The sequence below is a fragment of the Durotheca rogersii genome (genome assembly GCF_024521655.1).
Source record: "Durotheca rogersii strain YMJ 92031201 chromosome Unknown GGS23scaffold_26, whole genome shotgun sequence".
NCBI classification, from domain to species: Eukaryota; Fungi; Ascomycota; class Sordariomycetes; order Xylariales; family Xylariaceae; genus Durotheca; species Durotheca rogersii.
The window spans coordinates 379,420-397,378 of record NW_026251257.1 but is presented as its reverse complement, the minus strand read 5'-3'; the positions used below and the strand labels follow the sequence as shown (position 1 = coordinate 397,378).

General features: G+C 61.0%; 7 protein-coding genes across 7 annotated transcripts; 3 read left to right on the top strand and 4 right to left on the bottom strand.

Annotated features, from left to right (window-relative positions):
- Nucleotides 1-767: 767 nt before the first annotated feature.
- On the bottom strand, nt 768-1,718 carry GGS23DRAFT_607098 (carbon-nitrogen hydrolase; the record flags this gene model as incomplete). Its single annotated transcript, XM_051519993.1, has 1 exon — nt 768-1,718. The coding sequence occupies one exon, from the start codon at nt 1,716-1,718 to the stop codon at nt 768-770; it is 951 nt and encodes a 316-aa protein (XP_051368832.1).
- A 550-nt stretch (nt 1,719-2,268) lies between these two features.
- GGS23DRAFT_249957 (GAF domain-like protein) lies at nt 2,269-3,788 on the top strand. The gene is made up of 4 exons (XM_051512255.1): nt 2,269-2,796; nt 2,892-2,896; nt 2,988-3,067; nt 3,176-3,788. Exons 1-4 carry the CDS (start codon nt 2,614-2,616, stop codon nt 3,529-3,531), a joined length of 624 nt encoding a protein of 207 aa, XP_051368831.1. The 5' UTR covers nt 2,269-2,613; the 3' UTR covers nt 3,532-3,788.
- Nucleotides 3,789-4,566: 778 nt separating this feature from the next.
- On the top strand, nt 4,567-6,377 carry GGS23DRAFT_614282 (uncharacterized protein; the record flags this gene model as incomplete). Its single annotated transcript, XM_051520638.1, has 1 exon — nt 4,567-6,377. The coding sequence occupies one exon, from the start codon at nt 4,567-4,569 to the stop codon at nt 6,097-6,099; it is 1,533 nt and encodes a 510-aa protein (XP_051368830.1). The 3' UTR covers nt 6,100-6,377.
- Nucleotides 5,946-9,749, bottom strand: GGS23DRAFT_582635 (ArfGap-domain-containing protein). The gene is made up of 4 exons (XM_051517240.1): nt 8,885-9,749; nt 8,770-8,786; nt 8,481-8,591; nt 5,946-8,398 (listed from the first exon to the last, which is right to left on the bottom strand). Exons 1-4 carry the CDS (start codon nt 8,997-8,999, stop codon nt 6,662-6,664), a joined length of 1,980 nt encoding a protein of 659 aa, XP_051368829.1. The 5' UTR covers nt 9,000-9,749; the 3' UTR covers nt 5,946-6,661.
- Nucleotides 9,750-13,453: 3,704 nt separating this feature from the next.
- Nucleotides 13,454-15,417, top strand: GGS23DRAFT_614278 (PLP-dependent transferase). Its single transcript, XM_051520637.1, has 2 exons — nt 13,454-14,564; nt 14,651-15,417. The coding sequence occupies exons 1-2, from the start codon at nt 13,563-13,565 to the stop codon at nt 15,227-15,229; spliced, it is 1,581 nt and encodes a 526-aa protein (XP_051368828.1). The 5' UTR covers nt 13,454-13,562; the 3' UTR covers nt 15,230-15,417.
- GGS23DRAFT_249741 (uncharacterized protein) lies at nt 15,389-15,913 on the bottom strand. The gene has a single exon (XM_051512254.1). It carries the CDS (start codon nt 15,829-15,831, stop codon nt 15,484-15,486), a length of 348 nt encoding a protein of 115 aa, XP_051368827.1. The 5' UTR covers nt 15,832-15,913; the 3' UTR covers nt 15,389-15,483.
- Nucleotides 15,914-15,945: 32 nt separating this feature from the next.
- Nucleotides 15,946-16,275, bottom strand: GGS23DRAFT_599766 (uncharacterized protein; the record flags this gene model as incomplete). Its single annotated transcript, XM_051518971.1, has 1 exon — nt 15,946-16,275. The coding sequence occupies one exon, from the start codon at nt 16,273-16,275 to the stop codon at nt 15,946-15,948; it is 330 nt and encodes a 109-aa protein (XP_051368826.1).
- Between the last annotated feature and the right edge of the window lie 1,684 nt (nt 16,276-17,959).

Below are 17,959 nucleotides of genomic sequence, written 5' to 3'. Positions count from 1 at the left end.
TAGAGCCGCCCACCGACCGGACTTGCATTCCGTCCCCGATTGCCCTGAGGTGCGTAGGAGAAGACGGCATGATATCGCGTTAGGGACATCTACTCGCATTAGCAGCGAGGAGCTACGCTCTACTCCAACCAGCTGCGACATTACGGCGTAGCAACCTTCGGCAGTTAGCGGTCACTGTTACCGCAGAACGAGACGCCCGAAGAAAACAAGTAGGCAGTGCTTATCCCAGCCTTTACGATGGGGAATTTGAACGGCGGCGAATGGGAAAGCTGCGCGCAGGTAATCGCCCGGTCCTACTACAGCATCGACCCGTGAAGTTGGCACCGAGCCGGTAGGCATTTCGAATAGACATCGATAGCTCGTAGTTCACGGCTCGGGCGGGGGGTACCCGGGGAGATTAGATGGCCTAAACAGGAGATAGGTAGGCCCGCGGAGGCCGTCACAGGGGCCCAGGGGGCGCCGTCTAGACGTCAGGGGGCTAGGGAATTGTCTATACCACATGGTACTAGGGAAATGCGATATCGAACACAACAAGCAATCTCAAGTCCCATCCCCATCTCCATTCTAGATCGCCAATACTGTCATAAGGCGGCGGTTCGCCTAGCGTGCCGACTGAGATATGTCCATGCTCCACCAAGCTCCGCTACCTCCTCTTCCGTACCCTCGAAACATTGACTAGCTCCGCGTCGGTTCGTTTTTATTTTTAAAAGATAGCCATATCTCTATCTCTATCTGCCACCTCCCCCGCAGCCAGGTCCATCCCCGGCTCACTCGGGCTCCTCGAAGCTAATCTTACCCTGGTTGATATCGGGGTAGACGTCGAAGCGGCGCTGGGTGGCGAGGGGGATGTTGCGGCGGGCGTCGGCGATGGCGGCGGGGTCGAGGACGAGGGAGACAGTGGCCTCGGCCTCAGCAGCCTCGACAGCGACGGCGGCGAGCGGGTCGGCGACGAGGCTGTGGCCGTAGGCGTGGTAGCCGGCGGCCGGGTCGGGGTCGCGGGCGGGGCTGCACAGCGCCACGTAGAGCTGGTTGTCGGCGGCGCGGGCGCGGCCGAGCAGGGCCCAGTGCAGCGGGCCGGTCGTCGTGTTGAAGGCGCCGGGGTAGACGAGCGCGAAGCAGCCGCGCCGCGCGGCGATCGTGGCCAGCTCGGGGAACCGCACGTCGTAGCAGATGGCGACGCCGATGCGGCCGTACCCGGGCAGCGCCACCACCGTCACCTTGTTGCCCGGCGAGAGCACCGCGCTCTCGCGGAACGTGATGCGGCCCGGGATGTCGATGTCGAAGAGGTGCACCTTGCGGTGGGCGGCGAGCAGCGCGCCGTCGGGCCCGAACACGAGCGACGTGTTGTAGTACTTGCGGGTGGGCTCGGCGGCGCCGGCGGCCGCGGACTCGACGACCGGCCCGGCCTCGGGGATCGACCCGCCGACGAGGAACACGCCGGCGTCGGCGGCCATGGCCGACAGCGCGTGGAACGAGGGCGCCTGCTCGCGCGTCGGCGGGCTCGGCCGCAGCTCCTCCGCGTACCGCGGGAAGAAGTCGCAGCCGTACGGCGAGTTGAAGCACTCGGGCAGCACGACGAGCCGGGCACCGTCGCGCGCCGCCGCGAGCACCTTGTCGCGCGCGCGCGCCAGGTTCGCCGCCTTGTCCGCGCCGCTCGCCAGCTGGATGCAGGCCAGCTTGATCGGCTGCTGCAGCACGGGCTCCGTCGAGGTGGCCATGGTGCGGCGGCCGGAGGGGTGGATCGGGGAGCGGAGGAGGTGAGGAGGAGGAGGAGGAGGGGCCGGGGTGCCGACACTTCTTCGGCTGCTAATATCTCGTCTGCCGATGCTGATGCTGCTCCTGGCGACAGCTGCAGTTGCGCGACTTCGGGACGCGGCGATGGCGAGGAGGGACCTCGGAGATGCTGTGGGCGCCCCGGGGAAGGGTCTCATGATGCTGGCGGCATCGCTGGTTTATCTGCGTCTCCTCGTCCGGAGGAGAGGGGGAACCGGGGGGGGGAGACACATGACGTAAGCACTCCAGGACTTGTGAGAAGATGGTGGCGGGCGAGATCGGCCAGATTCGGCCTCGAGAATGGACGTAGGTATATAGGTATAGCCTATCGATAGCGGGCAGCTACTGGCCGCGGGGCAGGTTTCTGCTTTGATGCATAGGTAGATGCGAGGAAAAAAATGTTGTACTTCTCAATTGAATATCGTTGTATTGAGAGGTTGGATGAGGACGGATAGACACTCACTTGACATGGCCGTCCCCTCAGCCTCTGTTGCCCAGAACGGCGTGATGTGCTCTGAATCTATCTACCAACTAAACATTTTAATAGAGGGTCCTAAATATAAGAACCGAGCAAGATTCCCAGGGTAGGGACGAGGGGAGAAAACCCCGAAACAAGGCCCCCTTTAGCAGCTTGAGCTGGATAGCCTCTTATTCATGCCTTAGCAATCGCGTGCTCGCGCGAGAAAACTCGTCTTCTGTCGATGCTTCGGCAACCAGCCATCCAAACTAAACCCATCCCCCTTTTCCAACTAGCATATACTTATATACACGTCCCTACGAGGCTGTGGTAAACGGCATCGGGTTTCTCATCTCGCCATCGAGTGTCCACCTGGGGAAATCATGGTTAGTCACCGCCAGACGGTCACCCCGGCCCTACCGCGAACTCTCCCCTCGCGGTCTAATTCCTCCGTCTGCCAGGTCCACGCCGACGCGTCCAACTTCGCCGACGGCATCACCAAGGAGCAGGCCTACGAGCAGGTGCTGCTGCAGGCCGAGGGCCTGTTCGACGGGCAGAGGAACTGGGTCGGTGGGCGCCCGACCCCTCTAGACACGTGCATATTGCATTGCGCAGGCCGGCTTACATGTTAGCTTACACGTTGTTCCCGCTCTGCTCTTAGGTCTGGTACGTCTCGCCTGCCCTTTCTGCGCTCGGCGTGAGCCGCGCAGCCTACGGCCTCGGGTCTGGCAAGTGGCCGGCCGCTAACGCCGGGAAGCAACCTCGCGAACACGGCCGCCTTGCTATGGCACGCATACAAGTCGCTCCCCGCGCCGAGCAGCCGGGTGAACTGGGCAGGTGAGCCGCTCCGCGTTCCGCAAGGGGGGGGGGGCGAACGGGAACCGGCCGTTCTCGACGCCGGCCCGCCGAGCGCACCCGCATCCGCTGACCGCGCGCTGCCTGCAGGCTTCTACGTCTTGGACCCGGCCGCGCCGGCGTCTGAGCCGCGGCTGGTGCTGGGCCCGTTCCAGGGCAAGGTGGCGTGCCAGACGATCGCGTTCGGGCGCGGCGTGTGCGGCGCCGCGGCGGCCGCGCGCGCCACCCAACTCGTCGCCGACGTCGACCAGTTCCCCGGCCACATCGCCTGCGACGGCGACAGCCGCAGCGAGATCGTCGTGCCCGTCGTCGTCGTCGCAGGCGCCGCCGCGAAGCTCGTCGCCATCATCGACGTCGACTGCGCTGACCTCGCCGGCTTCGACGACGTCGACAAGGCGTACTTGGAGCGGCTGGCTGACCTGCTGGCGCGGAGCTGCGACTGGTGATGAGGTTGGATTGGGCGGGTTTCGGGCAGTGGTTCAGGGGCGCGTCGGAGGCGAACCCGGGCTGTGGATGCTGCAGTTAGTAGATGTCGAATACACCCCGCTGCCATCCTCGAGTCAGTAGTAGCAGCGCATTCGAGCCTTCAACGTCGATGGCGACGCTCAATTCTACGGAACAGCTTGAGAATCCTGTCGAGAGCCTCATTGTCGAGACTTTAACCCGGCGAGCACGGCGCATAGCTCACTACCTATTCCGAAGCCTATAGACGTAGTATTTATCTGTAGTCTCGTTAGCGGCGCCGAGGGATGATCGAATACCTAGAGAGAAGTATCCACCGATCTCAGTTGGCACATAATCAATCTAAGTTCCCGAATCCCGTACCATAAACCCCTTTCTCGACTAGCACAGCCAGACAGCGACAGATACTTAACACGCATTCAGCTTGCTCCTAAAGCAGAGCCCCGAAGCCATGAGGGCATGTTCTTACTAGCCCTGAGCGCAGGCCCTTCGGCCACATTACCCGGGGCAAATAGCAACAGCCGTCGACGGCCGGGGTCTGTCGACCCGAGACCAAGTTGATTGGCCACAGCGGGACGGGCACGGCGGCCCGCGTGGATTTCCCGAGGGGGGGCTCCCACGTCGCAGCCGCCGGGAGGGTAGATCCCTTTCCATTTCCCGCTCTCGGAGTGACTGCCCCCGGGCGTCACCCACAGTCCGCGTCGCGCGCTATCTCTCTCTTACTCTCTCTCTCTGTATACCTGGCCTTCCGTCGCCTCGTACACGGGCGTCAGCATGACTTACGCAGATTTCGCTTCAGGATCGCGCTCCCCACCCACGCTTTCTACCTATCTCACATTTGATAGCCCTTCGTGGGATAGAGATTAGAGAGAGAGAAGAGAGAAAGAAAGAGAAGGGGATCCGACGACGCCCAATCGCAGCCAGCGAATAAGCTACGACGCAGACGGAGAACGAGGCGCCAGCGCGAGAAACTAGCAGCGAGAGCCTGAAATGGGCACCGCCCCGCTGCAGCGCACGCGATGATCACGACCATGCGAATGGGCGGGGGCGGCAGGCCGAGGGCTCTCGCCGCCTACGTGCGACTGCGCCACGTCGTCGCCGCGTCTCTCGTCTGCCTGGCGCTATACTGCGTGCTCCTGGCGCCGAGCGCACCATCACGCGCACGCGCCGGGCTCTACAGCTTCTCAACCGACGCGGGTTTTAGCGCCGCTGGGGCTCCCGCGCTCTTCGAGAACCGGTCGCTGACGGGGGCGCAGTGCCGGGCGGCGTTCCCGGGGCTGACGTGGGAGATCGAAGCCGCAGCGGCCAAGGGCGCGTTCGCGGTGCGGCGGCGGCGCGACGGGCTGGGGCTCGGGCCGACGGTGGCGCGGGTGCGCGCCGGCCGGCTGTACGTGGTGGCGCGGGCGCGGCGCGTGGACCTGAGCCGCGACATGCTGCAGCACCGGGCGGCGACGCTGCACCAGGTGGCGCGGGCGCTGCTGACGGCGCCGGCCGCCGACGCCGACGGCCCGCTGCCCGACACCGTCTTCGCCTTCAACCACGCGGACGACCCGGTCTCGCCCAGCTGGTCGTACGCGCGCGCCGCCGACCCGGCCTTCGACGGTCCCCGCCGCCGCGTCTTCCCCATTCCCCACTTCAGCTTCTACGCCTGGCCCATCCCGACCGTCGGCTCGTTCGCGCGCGCCGCCGCCGCCATCTCCCGCGTCGAGGCCGAGCTCTCGTCCTCGTCCTCGTCCTCGGCACTGCCGCCGCCGGCGGACCTGGACCCGGACCAGGACCGGCCCCCGCCCTGGTGGGCCGCCAAGATCCCCAAAGCCGTCTGGCGCGGCACCACGCACTTCAACCACCCGCGCGCCGGACGGATGCGGCAGGACCTGGTGGCAGCGGCGCGCGGCGCCCCCTGGGCCGACGTCGAGCCGCTCGCTGCCGACGGTGCCAACGCGCTCCCCATCGAGGACTTCTGCCGCTACCGCTACGTCGTGCATACCGAGGGCGTCACGTACAGCGGGCGCTTCCAGCTGCACCAGCTGTGTGCCAGCGTCGTCCTCAGCCCGCCCATCGCCTGGATGCAGCACCTCACGCACCTCGCGCGCCCCGTCCTCAGCTACGACCTGCTCTCGTCGTCGCCGTCGCCGTCTTCTCCTGCCGCCACTCACGCCGACGACCCGCGCCGCCCCTCCCCCCGCCTGCCCTACCCCGCGCCCTGGGTCCGTGCCGCCTGGCCACCCGCCTCCGCCTCGTCGTCGGGCCCCTCGGCGGCCGCTAATATCTCTACCGCAAATATGATCTTTGTGGCCCCGGACTGGAGCGACCTCGCGGCTGTGGTCGCGTGGCTCGAGGCGCACCCGGCTGCCGCTGCCGCCGTCGCCGCGCGCCAGCGCGCCCTCTTTCACGACGCCGGCTACCTCTCGCCCGCCGCCGAGGCCTGCTACTGGCGCGCGCTGATCCGCGCCTGGGCCCGGGTCGCGCGGTACGAGGGCGGCGGCGACAGCGGAGAGGAGGAAGAGGGCGTCCCGTGGGAGGAGCTGAGTCTCACCGAGGTGCATAGATGAGATGGACGGCTAGACGGGTGGGCGGGGAGAGGAGTCAACGGGTCGTTGTCAGCAGATGATGTACGAGAAGAAAGCCGGAGGGAGCACGTACCCTTATAAAGTGTCTGCCTGGACGTGCGTGCCATCTACCGTCTGCTACCTGCATGCATCTGCACCGTCTTGGTCTCCCGTTTTCGTCCCACACTTATAGACTGAATACACTCCGCTTTCAATCGCGATGAGGGCTTATCGTCGATTTGTCGTCCTATCACACGTACCAACGAAAATGCACTGCACCCCCAACGAGACCGAAAAACATAGGCTTTAAAACCAGGCTTTCTTCCTTCCCCTTCGTGCCGATATCATTATTACAGTACACTACTTACTACCCAAAGTAACGGCGATTACCTCTTATATGTGTGGTTTTTGTCTATTTATATACATCACCCTCAACACACTTACACCCTCATTCTCTTCTCATCCACATCTTGGCCTCTGTATTTACTGCCCTCCCGCATCTCTTACACATGTACGCCTACACCTACCACCTTCAGATCCAACCAACCCATCCTCTCATCCTCTCCTAACCGCTCCTCGCGCTCAGACTGGCGAACGCGTCGGGACTGTGCCGACCGTTGCTCCACGCCATCTCCATGCCGAGCGTCATGCTCTCGCGGCTCCTAGCGCTGCCAAACGTGGGACCGACGCTGCTCGCGACTGAGCTTGGACCGGGGATCGGGGAGGCGATCGCGCCCATGGCGCCGCCTATGAAGGGATTCTTGCTCCCTGAAACAGGCATCGGAGAGGCGGCTGGCCGTGGCGGAGGTGCCGGCTGGTTTAGTTCCGCCCCGCCGTTCTGAATGTGGCCTTGCGGACGGGCGGGCGCTAGTTGGGGGTAGTTGTACAGGGCCATGATGGATGCGGTATCGGGTCGTTGCGGTGGAGGCTGGTACGCCGGCTGGTACGCTGCTTGTACGAGGGGTTGGGCATCGTACCACACCTGCTGGATGGGTTGGGTTGGCTGGATCGGTTGAGGAGGTGAAATGAAGTTGGGGGTCTGTACGGGTTGTGCGGTCTGATTTATCGTGAGGAAGGGGTTGCTCGCGTACGGGGTTTGGGACGAGCCGTAGAAGTTCTGTTGCGACGATTCGGGGATCTGATTCAAGGTTGTGGGCGATGTGATCCTGGTTGGCGATCTCGTGAACGGGTTGCTACCGACAGATCCTTGATTCTGAAATGGCGACTGGGAGGCGGTATTCAAGGAAATGGGTGCGTGGGCGGCTGCAGGGGCTTGCAAGAATGGGTTGTGGTAGCTTTGCGATGGCTGTGGCGCAGGTTGAGGGTATGTCTGATTACTATTGAAGGAAAGGAGTGGGAAACTCTGCGACTGGGGGATCGGCGGGGCCATCGACGGCGGATAGAAACTCTGTGATATCGGCTGGGCTGGTAGCCCCCCTGTGTGGTTCGGGAACAGCGGCTGCTGAGCTGCTGGCGTGAGGGAGAGATTCTGCAGGCTCTGGTTTAGATTAAACTCGGGTTGCTGCTTGGGTATATCGAACGGGTTTGCCGCATAGAAAGGGTTCTTGTTCTGTAGGGTTCCCGTTGACTGCGTGGACTGTGGCTGGGCAGCGGGTATGTCCCAAGGGTTATTGGAAGGGGTTGCCGGACTGGGTGCGGCTGGCGGGCTGGACTTGGACAGGCCGATGGCAGGTCTCGGCGAAACAGGCTGCGGCGTCAGGGACCTCGAGGTAGGTCGGGTACTGTGAGCATTTTCACGTGGAATTGGAGAGGGTAACGGCAACGACCCCCCTCCACCCTCTCCTAGGCGAACCAACGCTTCGATCGTCTTTTCTAGGTTTCCGTTGACACCTTTTAAAATCATGGCGTTGCGCTTGTCGTCCACAAAGCCCATGTCTCTAAGCTGCGACAATTTCTGCGCCGTGGCCTCGGGTGTGTCATGGTGCACACTCGCTCCGAAGACGCTGGGCTGCTTGTTCCGCAGGAACCCGGGACTGCGCGGAGACTGAGGCTCCTGCGAGCTGACAGCGCTATCCCGTGAACGCGACTCACGTGAATCCTTCTTTGACCGGAAGGAAAAGAAACGGCCGCCGGTCTTGGGTGGTAGCGGCGGTGGGGTACCTTCGTCGGAGCTTCCGGTGTTGTGCTTCTTGGAGCCATTGACAGCTGCTTGCATGTATTTCGACCTTATGAACCGTTCCATGGCGGAGTCTGCTTCGTCGACGTCGATGGGGACCGGAGGTTTCTTGTTCTGGGGGTTGTGAATCTTGTTGGACGTGGCATTTCCCACCCGCTTCATATTCTATCCGAGAGGGAGAGGGGGAGAGGACGGTTAGCTACGACTCGAAGGGGAGGGGGAAAGTGGTTGGCTGTCCAGCCCATACCTCGACCTGTTCATTGGACCAGCTGTCCATACTCAACGACTTGACCTTGGAAATGTGCGTGCCCAATTTACGATGGATCGCAGCGCATCGCATGCATAAAAAGACGCCCAACTATATATAGCCATACACATTAGCACCATGCATGTTTATCTCATCCGGTCCATTCGTCTATGCCTGTTCGCGTGTTCGTGTATGCGGGCGTGCGTAAGCCTTTTTCGACAACCAGAAGGACGCAATATGGGAAGAGGGAGAGGGAGAGCGGTTGGATTTCGGGTTTCAGAGCACCTACACTCCACGATGCCCAAGCTATAGAAGTGTTAATAAAAAAACATCACATGGTCAGTTTCGGACCGTCCGTCGTCGCAAGAGAGGATCTACCGGGGAGGAGAAGAGGCATCACCTACAAGGGTTTCTAGCTTGACAATCGGCACAAAAATTGTTTCCGGGGACATTTTGCACCAAGTCTTGCAAGACCTTCTCGTTGCGCGCCTGCTGGCGCTTGCTCATGATGGTAGACATGCTGATGCTTCTCGTGGATATTCGGGCGGCGTGCGCGCTCGTGAGCACGGGGTGAGGATGATTGCGTGTTGTATATGTGGTAAAGTAGAGCTTTGGCTACGACGGCACGCGGCTGAAAAGTTGGGCTTCCTACGCCAACCTGGGGCATCCGCGCAGCAGATGGTCGAGGCCGAAGGAGGGCTTATTTCCACCGTGGGATCTGGGCCAGGGGGGGCGTGTGGTTGGCCTTCCTAAATCTGGATTAGGGTCTCATCGACCAAGCATGGGCGAAGTTCGACCTGGCTCAAGTGGTAGTAGCGAATTAGGAAAGACGAAAGCGTAGGAAACAGAGAGAGAGGACGAGCTCGCAAGCACAACTATCGAGGCAACCTAACCTGATTTCTAGATAACGGATCACGGACAAAGAGGGGACGAAGGGGAACAGGAAGAGGAATTGGAGAGAGAGGGTTCCCAACGATCATGTCATTTTCGGCCAGGAATAATGGAGAGTGAGGAGGGATGGGGGAGGGGAGGGGAGTTGAGTCGAGTACCCAAGAAGAAGAAGAGGAGGAGTTAGCGTTGAGCGAGTGGTATGGAGAAGGGCTAGATGGGTTTAGGAGGAGGGAGAGGGCATGAGAAGAGGATCGACGGGGGCCTCGAGATGGGACAGCAGGGTCTGTCTTGGATGGCCGTGACTTGTAGAGGATCGCCTTCGCCAGACTAGCACTAGAAGGGAACGCGCTTACTTCGAGGTTGCCCAGAGCAGGCAGGGCCAGGGTGGAAGGAGAGGTCGACCCACAGAAAGGGAAAAGGAGGCGGGACGATACGACGGCCATGCATTAGCAGGTAGGTACCTATACAACCTGCCCCTACCGAATACGCCCACGGGTGCGAGAGGCGCATGTACACAGTACCCGACGCACGCGATGATGCGACACCACACAAGTAGGTACCCAGATACTGCCAGCCTAAACCTTGAGTTGCTCAGATAGGTGTATACAGGTACAAGGTGCGTGCTGACCGGGCCAGGTAGGTACTTTTGCCTCCTACTGAGTAGGTGCTGCTGGGCTACCTAGGTTACCTATAGTACCTATTTTCCTAGCTGCGTAACGAGGATTATGGGCGGGCACTTGGGTATATATGTATATATATGTATCTACATACCCTCTAGTGCATTCTCTAGCACCCCAGCCCTTGTGTCCGTTAGAGGTATGTACCTAAGGCCTAGCATGGTATACACTAGGTTACCTACCTAGGTAGGTAGGTAGGTAGGTAGGTACCTGAGGTGGCCTGTGGTTCGGAACCGCCTTAGCTTGGGTTAGGTAGGTTATTGCCTTAGCGCTGGCCCGCCACGGGCTAGCGCCGAAACCAACCTAGTCGCCCAGCCCGCCGCCTGCACGGGCCAAAACTTCCCCTCTGGGCTCGACGGGGTCACATCTCTCAATTCCCACGCGCTCAGGGAGCCATACTCAGTAAACACCTACATCGTCAACATATTAATTCTCTAGCAGAAATAATGTCTGCGCGTAGGAGCCTGCGGAAGAAAAAGCCCAAGACGCGATTCCCTCCCTGCCCCTACCTCCCTCCCCCCTAATCAGATGAAGCACTTCAGAGGTCACTTGCCACCGATGCCACCAACGCTGCCGATGTCATCAGCTCAGCTGTGAGACTCGGCTGGGCTGCTAACGTGGTATTTCTGACCGAATACAGGCATGAATCGAAACCCGCCGTCATACATAGCAGCAGGCAATGCCTACACCCAGTACACATGTGCACGTGCCCAGAACGTCCACGAGAGCGTGTTCAGTGTGTATAGACAGACATGTATACGTGTACATACGCGTCCAGTATCGGTATATCCAGTATCGGTATACTCATAGGATGCTGCGTGCCGGTGTATGCACGCTATAGGGTACGTGTGTATGTGAGGCAGGTCGTATTTCGGAACCGCGGCAACCCCATCTAATCTGGCCCGCTGGCCAGACGTTCTGGTAGCGCTCGATAACCGCACCTCGAAATTTCGCTCAGACCCCGGTATCTCCCCTCCGACCGGCCGGGGAGGGCTGAGCGGCGTAACACGACACGTTTAGCGATCAGGTGGGACAGATCAGCGACTGTCTCGCATCTGCACATCAACACCTCGCGACCAGTCTTCCGCCAGCCTCCCTCCCTAGAATCATACCTCCAGACATGCCCAAAATAGATATTTATACATGTCGTCTATGGCTAGCCAATTAGGGCTTATCAGTGAATAGGGCCGTGAGATCTGCCATCCATAGAGATCGTTTTCGCTGGCTTGTTGCTGGCTTGTTACATATCGCCACAACGGACTCCACCATCAACACATCCAGGGATACGCATGGCAAGCATCTACACATACCTACCTAACACATACCTAACACATAGATAATACATATTATCTATATACTAGGTATATTCGCTATCATCTCGGGGATGTTTGTATCTAATACGTCCTGGACCTCTATAGATATCATCCTCGCTAGCGTTAGCACATTGCGCCTCCCGAGGACCTACGGACATCGTCGCGGATAAGGCGTAAGCGTAAGCCTTTCCAGTCTGCCGTTGATAGGGTGTGGCGTCTTCCGAGCCTCCCGTCACCCGACCGAGCCGTCATTAGAGCCTCATGTCAGCGTCTACCTACGCGTCTTGTCAATAGAGATGCGCGGAATACCTTGCCTGGCGATTCCGCTTTTCTAGGACTGACGAATACATACCTACACACGCACATACACATACACATACGTGCACATACATTAGGTAGGTACCTAACTATGGACAGTCTTACACGGGCCCATATTCTTTCCCTCCAAGCCCCCCGCCACTCCTGAGTCGACAGTCCACTTATCTTCCCCCTAACTCGCCACCTTCATCTACTATATCCTCTTCTTACGAGCAGCCCCGTCGCCGGAGCCGTGACCATCCACATGCAATACGTACTGACATGCATCCATACTCATCAAAACACCGAAGCCCCAGACTTGCTAGACTATTAATAGAATATCCCGGGAATGGCTTCTCCACCTGTCAAGCGGAATAAATCGTTTACTGCCATGGTTAGATCGAAGCATGTTCAAATCCGTTCCGTTGCACGAGACATCCCATCTCATCGCCGGTTTCGCTCGGACTCGTAATGCATCAGCAAGCTCCGTAGGTATATCATCGACCCTGGGGTCCGGGCTCCGAAGCAACCGTATACCTATGCATTAGGAACATCATGTTCTACCTCAGGGGACTTCGTCAGCTACCGTAACGGTAAACGAAGCCAGAGCGCGACCCTTGCGTTAGTGCCAAACGAGCGCTGGGGAGTAACCTAAGCAATCAGCGCATCCCTCTCTTCGCCCCCTTGCGAAGGCTCAGGTCCCCACGGACACAGTGTTGTTGGGGAGACAAGCAAGCAGGCCATGATAATGAAGGTAAGGTGACCGCGGTGGTTTTTTTTTTTTCCCCAATAGGGATGGCTTGTTCTTTCGGGCAGGGGATATTGACATAGAGAGCGATATCTCACCCGGCAAGATTACGAAGCCTTAAGCTCGGCGCGATATATCGCCATAGACAACCACAACCACGTTAGAAAACGATCGCCATCAAATTTCCGCCGATCTGTTCGAATCGAATAAATAGGAGAGGGTACAGAAGCGTCGACACTTCGAAAATGCCAGGCATATTTACAGAATCCATACCGCCCGGAATCATTCTCATGATAGTGCATCAACACAAGAGGAAGGATAGCGTCTGCCTCGATGCTTACAACACAGCGAAGAGCCCTGTCCCAACCTCGCCCAGTATAGCATAATCATCCCCTAAGATGACGCGCAGTCCGAGACACGGCGTCGCGGACGAATCGCGTGTCGACATGTATGAAAATTCACTTTTTTTTCTTTAAAAAAACAAAGATCTCAATACCGCCTATTGGAAACGGTAAGTAATAGCCACAGCACTACCACGAAAGCCGCGCCCCGAACACAACTAGCTGCGAGCAATGATACATTGCGTACTTATACGGGCAGCAACCCTCGCATCCGCGACTTTATCTCGTCTCTACATATGGACATCGCGGCGAAAGGCTCCGGGAAGGGTGCAGCGGAGAGAGAGAGGTACGCAGTACGACTAACCGTGTCCGACATCGACCGGAAAATCGGCGAGAGGGCGCCGCTGGCATCCCATGCGGCTTATGTATTACGTTTCTCGTGCCTGTGCAAGCGCTTCTAACACAGGTACCGGCGGGTAAGCGGTAATACGATCCAAGCTGGCAGGCATGTATAAGAAAGCAGTAGAATGCCTCACTCCTCGTCTGCTCTCGCTTTCTCTGCCTTGCTTACCCTCTCGGCGCCGACTTGAAGACATCGCAACCAAGGAGCGTGTCGAGTCCAAAGCAGGTACCTACCCAGGTAACCACTCAAGTACCTCTTCCTTCTCCGGTCCCTTTAAAATCTCCTCCCGACTCCGCGCCGCCCCTCCGCCCCTCCCCGCTGACGTCCGGGAATTCATTACCATCCACCACCTCCCCCTACAGTCTGTACCAGGACTAACCCACCAAATCCTCCCCTGACACACACGCACGTGATGGACACCGAAGCCTTCCTAACCGCCTCCTACGCGCGCATCCGGGCGCGCGCCGCCGTCACCCCGGGGACATCGGTGCCGACGCTGCCGACAGCAGCGCAGCTAACGCAGGCGCGGGCGTCGCTGCCGGGGCGGGGCGAGGAGGCGACGGCGCTGGCACAGGGGCGCGGCCCTGCCGCCACAGTCGGCCATCTCGTCGACGACATCGCGCCGGCGCTCGCGGGCCATAACCGCAGCGGGCGCTACTTCGGGTTCGTGACGGGGTCGTGTCTGCCGATCGCCGAGGCCGCCGACAATCTTGTCTCCGCGCTCGACCAGAACGTCCAAGTGCACCTGCCGGGCCAGTCCGCGGCCACCGACGTCGAGGACGCAGCTCTACGCTTGCTCATCCGCCTCCTGCGCCTCGACGAGGACCCGGCTATCACCTGGGAGGGCCGCACGTTCACGACCGGCGCCACGGCCAGCAACATCCTCGGGCTCGCGTGCGGCCGCGAGGCCGTGGTCGCCGCGCGGCTGCCGGCGGGCTCCCCCTCTGTGGGCGAGCTAGGGCTGCTAGGGGCGTGCGCGGCGGCGGGGGTGCGGTCGATCGAGGTGCTGACGAGCCTGGGGCACAGCTCTCTGGCGAAGGCGGCGGCGGTGGTGGGGGTGGGGCGGGCGAGCGTGCGGGAGCTGCCGCGCAGCGCGGCGGAGCCGTGGGGGCTGGACCTGGAGGGGGTGGAGGCGGCGCTGGCGGCGGGGGCGGCGGCGGGGGTCGCGGCCGTGATCGCGGTCAGCGCCGGCGAGGTCAACACCGGCCGCTTCGCCACACGCGGCGGCGCCGACATGCGCCGCCTGCGCGCCCTCGCCGACCGCTACCGCGCCTGGGTCCACGTTGACGGCGCCTTCGGCATCTTCGCCCGCGCCCTCCCCGACACCCCCGAGTTCGCCGCCCTGCGCGCCGCCGCCGGCGGCCTCGAGCTCGCCGACAGCATCACCGTCGACGGCCACAAGCTGCTCAACGTCGTGAGTGGCCCGTATTTACCACCCTCCCCCGCGTCTCTCTCCTTCCTCTACGCTACCGACCGTCCCACCCGCTAACCACGCAACAGCCCTACGACACCGGTATCTTCTTCACGCGCAAGTCCGCGACGCTGCACGCGGTATTCCAGAACCCGAACGCGGCGTACCTGGCCGCTCCCTCAGACACCGCGGCGATCCCGAGCCCGCTCAACATCGGGATCGAGAACTCGCGGCGCTTCCGGGCGCTACCAGCGTACGCGGTGCTGGTGAGCGAGGGGGCGGCGGGGGTGGGCGCGATGCTGGCGCGGGGCGTGCGCGCGGCGCGGGGGATCGCGGCGGCTGTGCTGCGCGACCTCGCGGCCGACTACGAGCTGCTGCCGGCTGCTGCCGACGACGGCGATGACGACGCCCGCGTCGCCGCCACCCATGTCGTCGTGCTCCTGCGCGCGCGCGACCCCGGCCTCAACGCCGACCTCGCCGCCCGCGTCCAGGCCGGAGCAGAGTGGTACGCCAGCGCCACGCGCTGGGCCGGCGCGCCCGCCTGCCGCGTCGCCGTCGCTAGCTGGCGCGTCGACCCCGTCGCCGACGTCGCGCTCGTCCGCGACGGGCTCGCGCGCATCGCCCGCGAGTGGAGGGCTGAGAAGGACGCTGCGGCGGCGGGGAATTGAGGGGACGAGAGGGGCGGGCGGGGTAGGTAAAACGCGGATAAGGACGATGGAGAAGAAGCAATGAGTAGGAAACACGGGGTGGATGTAGTTAGGCAGCGGCCATAGCGCCGTTGCAGGTCTCTCCTCACGAGGGAGACGGGGCTACGGCTCTTGATAGGTATATCTTGTCTTCGTGGTTCATTACGGAACCACCTCTAGCTAGGGCTGCCTATGAAACTAGATCCGGCTCGTAGCCCGGGCATCTACCACAAGTGCTACGCCTTCTCTATCCTACCTCTTCCTAGCCTCGGAAACCTAGCACCATGCCTCGGGCCAAACGGTCCTCCGATCCGTAGACACCGAGTGCAATGTATGTACACACACCAACCGCCGACTCTTGCCCGTCTACCTAGTTTCTTACTTCGGCCCTGGTCTCTCGGGTAAATAATGCCTGCCCCCTTGACTAAACACCTCGCTAGTCGTCCGCACGGAGCGTCCCCACAGCCGCAGCACCGTCCGTCTCGTCCCCCCCCCCCACCCCAACGTAGTCTAGTCCTCCGTTCTAGCGTTTCGAGCACGCAAAAGGTCCACGACACCACGAGCGCCCCAAGCGACGCAGACATACCAGCGCAGACCAACAGCCCAAGGGAATCCTTCTCGCCGAAGCGCGCCTCACGGCGGAGGGACGCTCGGAGTTGGAGCTGGCGAGACCACGCTCGCCTGGCCCCGCCCCCGCCTCAGCCAAACTTCCTGCTCCCGCCCTTCCCCTCCTTCCCCTTCTCCTTCTTACCACCGCCCGCCTTCGCGCCGGGGGCGCCCTTGGCCCCGCCCTTGCCGATCAGCTCGAGGTGCCCGGCGCGCTCGCCGAGCAGGCGCTCCGTCTTGGCCGCGAGCCCCGCCGCGTAGCGCTGCTGCAGCTGGTCCGCCTTGGCCGCCCTCTTCGGCTTCGCCACGCGCGCGCCCTTCTTCTTCGGCGCCGGCGGTTTGGTCTTGCGCCCGGCGCCGGCGGCGGAGGAGGAGGAGGAGGAGGAGGAGGGCTTCTTGGGTTTTATGGTGCCCTGGGCCATCGCGGGTGGTAGGTGGTAGGCAGGCGAGCTGAGGCGGCAAGACGGGATCGCTCGCTCGTCGCAGAGGAGAGAGAGCGTGGCTCCTGCAGCTGCGGCCTTGTCGGTGTTTGGTCGTTCGGTAGGCGGGATGGATGGATTGAGCGGGCGATGTGCCGGATTGTGCGGCTGTTCCGCCTATTGTGATATCTTCTAGACGGGTCAGACGGCGGCACGCCTCGCTCTCCCTCCCGGGGACTCCTGACGAGTCACGCGAAAGTGCCCCCTCCTTGCTCGCCTCGAGAAGGCGACGACGAGAGCGACGGGGCCGATGCTCGGATGGGCGCCTGCTTGGCCGGCCCAGCGTCGACAGTCCAGAAATATCCTCTGCACTGCTGCACGCCTCTCGAGCGTTGGGTATTGTCGTCGTTAGCGGCGTCGCGTCGGACGTGGTGGCAGTGCTTGCGCGTGTTTTTTTTTGTCGTTGTTGGGCAGCGTGTCAGAACGGAGACCTAAAATAAAATAAAAAGTGAGGGAAAAAAAAGGTGAAGAATTAAAAATACCTGCCTTCTGCACTAGTTCGGAGCTTCCCCGGAGCTAAGCCCCCAAGGTTGTATTGTACCCAAGTACCTGCCATCCGCTTCTTCGCCCGGCCGGCGGTTGGCAGTCGGCCGGATGCCCGGGTCAGATGCCGCTGCGGCGGGCAGCCCCCTTGTTACAGCCTCGCTGCGTACTGCCTACCCGCCTAGCCTTTCCCTATCTGCTTATATTTCCCATTTTGTTACCTATATCGGTATCTAACACTGCAAGTTAGCTGACGAGCTAGATGCAGGTAGGAGGTAGACATGTTGGTGCACGGTAGCTGACGAATAATACCTACCTCATGCACAGCTGCGGCGGCGACCCAATCGGCCCCTGGCCTCGCACACAGCGGCAAGCATCGCCCCCATAGTCCGGTCCGGTCCGCAGCCGCTCCTCCCGGCTCTCCATCGAGGGTGTCGTCCCTCTAAGATAGCAGATGCGCGCTTATCTAGGTCTGAGTGTTTATCTGTACGCAGTCTTAGGAGAGGGAGGGGGGTGAAAGGGGGGAGGTGGGGTAGATTGTCGAACGGGTGGGACTGGTGCGGAAAAAGGGGGGGACAGGTCCGCGTGTTATCGACTCCCGTCCCCTAATAGGCAAATATTACGCAGACGGAGAGTAGGAAATCGATCGAGGCCCGGTAGTCATCACCTCGACGAGCGTCTAGCCTCCCGGCATACCTACGTGCTGAGAGAGCCTCCCTACCATCGACGCGGCCGACGGCGCGGTAAACCTCGTCCTCAACGTCATAGGCCTAGTTGTTGCGGGGGTTGCCGCAGTCTTCCGCATCATCGGTTCTGCGGCCGCTCTTAGCACCCTCGGCGTTGAGAAGGCGAACAGCAGAAGCAGCAGCAGTAGTAATAATGCCCAAATCGATTGGCTATTCAGCGGGAGAGAAATACCGTGTACCGACCTAAGACGACTCTCGGGTTAATCCCTCGTGTAGCTTCGGCCATGACTAATCGCTGGCTCCCATTTTCCATCCATCTTCCTCAGCATGACATAAACACGTTACCTTTCTGCCTGCTCCCCTCCTCTCTCACGATCCTCCGACAGCGCACAGCATTTTCCGTCTTCATTACTTCAGCGAGGAAAATAAAAATGCCTAACAAAAAAACTTACAAATCT

Coding starts and splice junctions, on each gene's coding strand:
- GGS23DRAFT_249957 (XM_051512255.1), top strand. CDS start 2,614: ATGGTTAGTCACCGCCAGACGGTCACCCCGGCCCTACCGCGAACTCTC. Junction 3,068..3,175: donor CAGCCGGGTGAACTGGGCAG/GTGAGCCGCTCC, acceptor CGCTGCCTGCAG/GCTTCTACGTCTTGGACCCG.
- GGS23DRAFT_582635 (XM_051517240.1), bottom strand. CDS start 8,999: ATGTCTACCATCATGAGCAAGCGCCAGCAGGCGCGCAACGAGAAGGTC. Junction 8,399..8,480: donor GGTCCAATGAACAGGTCGAG/GTATGGGCTGGA, acceptor CCTCTCGGATAG/AATATGAAGCGGGTGGGAAA.
- GGS23DRAFT_614278 (XM_051520637.1), top strand. CDS start 13,563: ATGGACACCGAAGCCTTCCTAACCGCCTCCTACGCGCGCATCCGGGCG. Junction 14,565..14,650: donor GCCACAAGCTGCTCAACGTC/GTGAGTGGCCCG, acceptor ACCACGCAACAG/CCCTACGACACCGGTATCTT.
- GGS23DRAFT_249741 (XM_051512254.1), bottom strand. CDS start 15,831: ATGTCTGCGTCGCTTGGGGCGCTCGTGGTGTCGTGGACCTTTTGCGTG.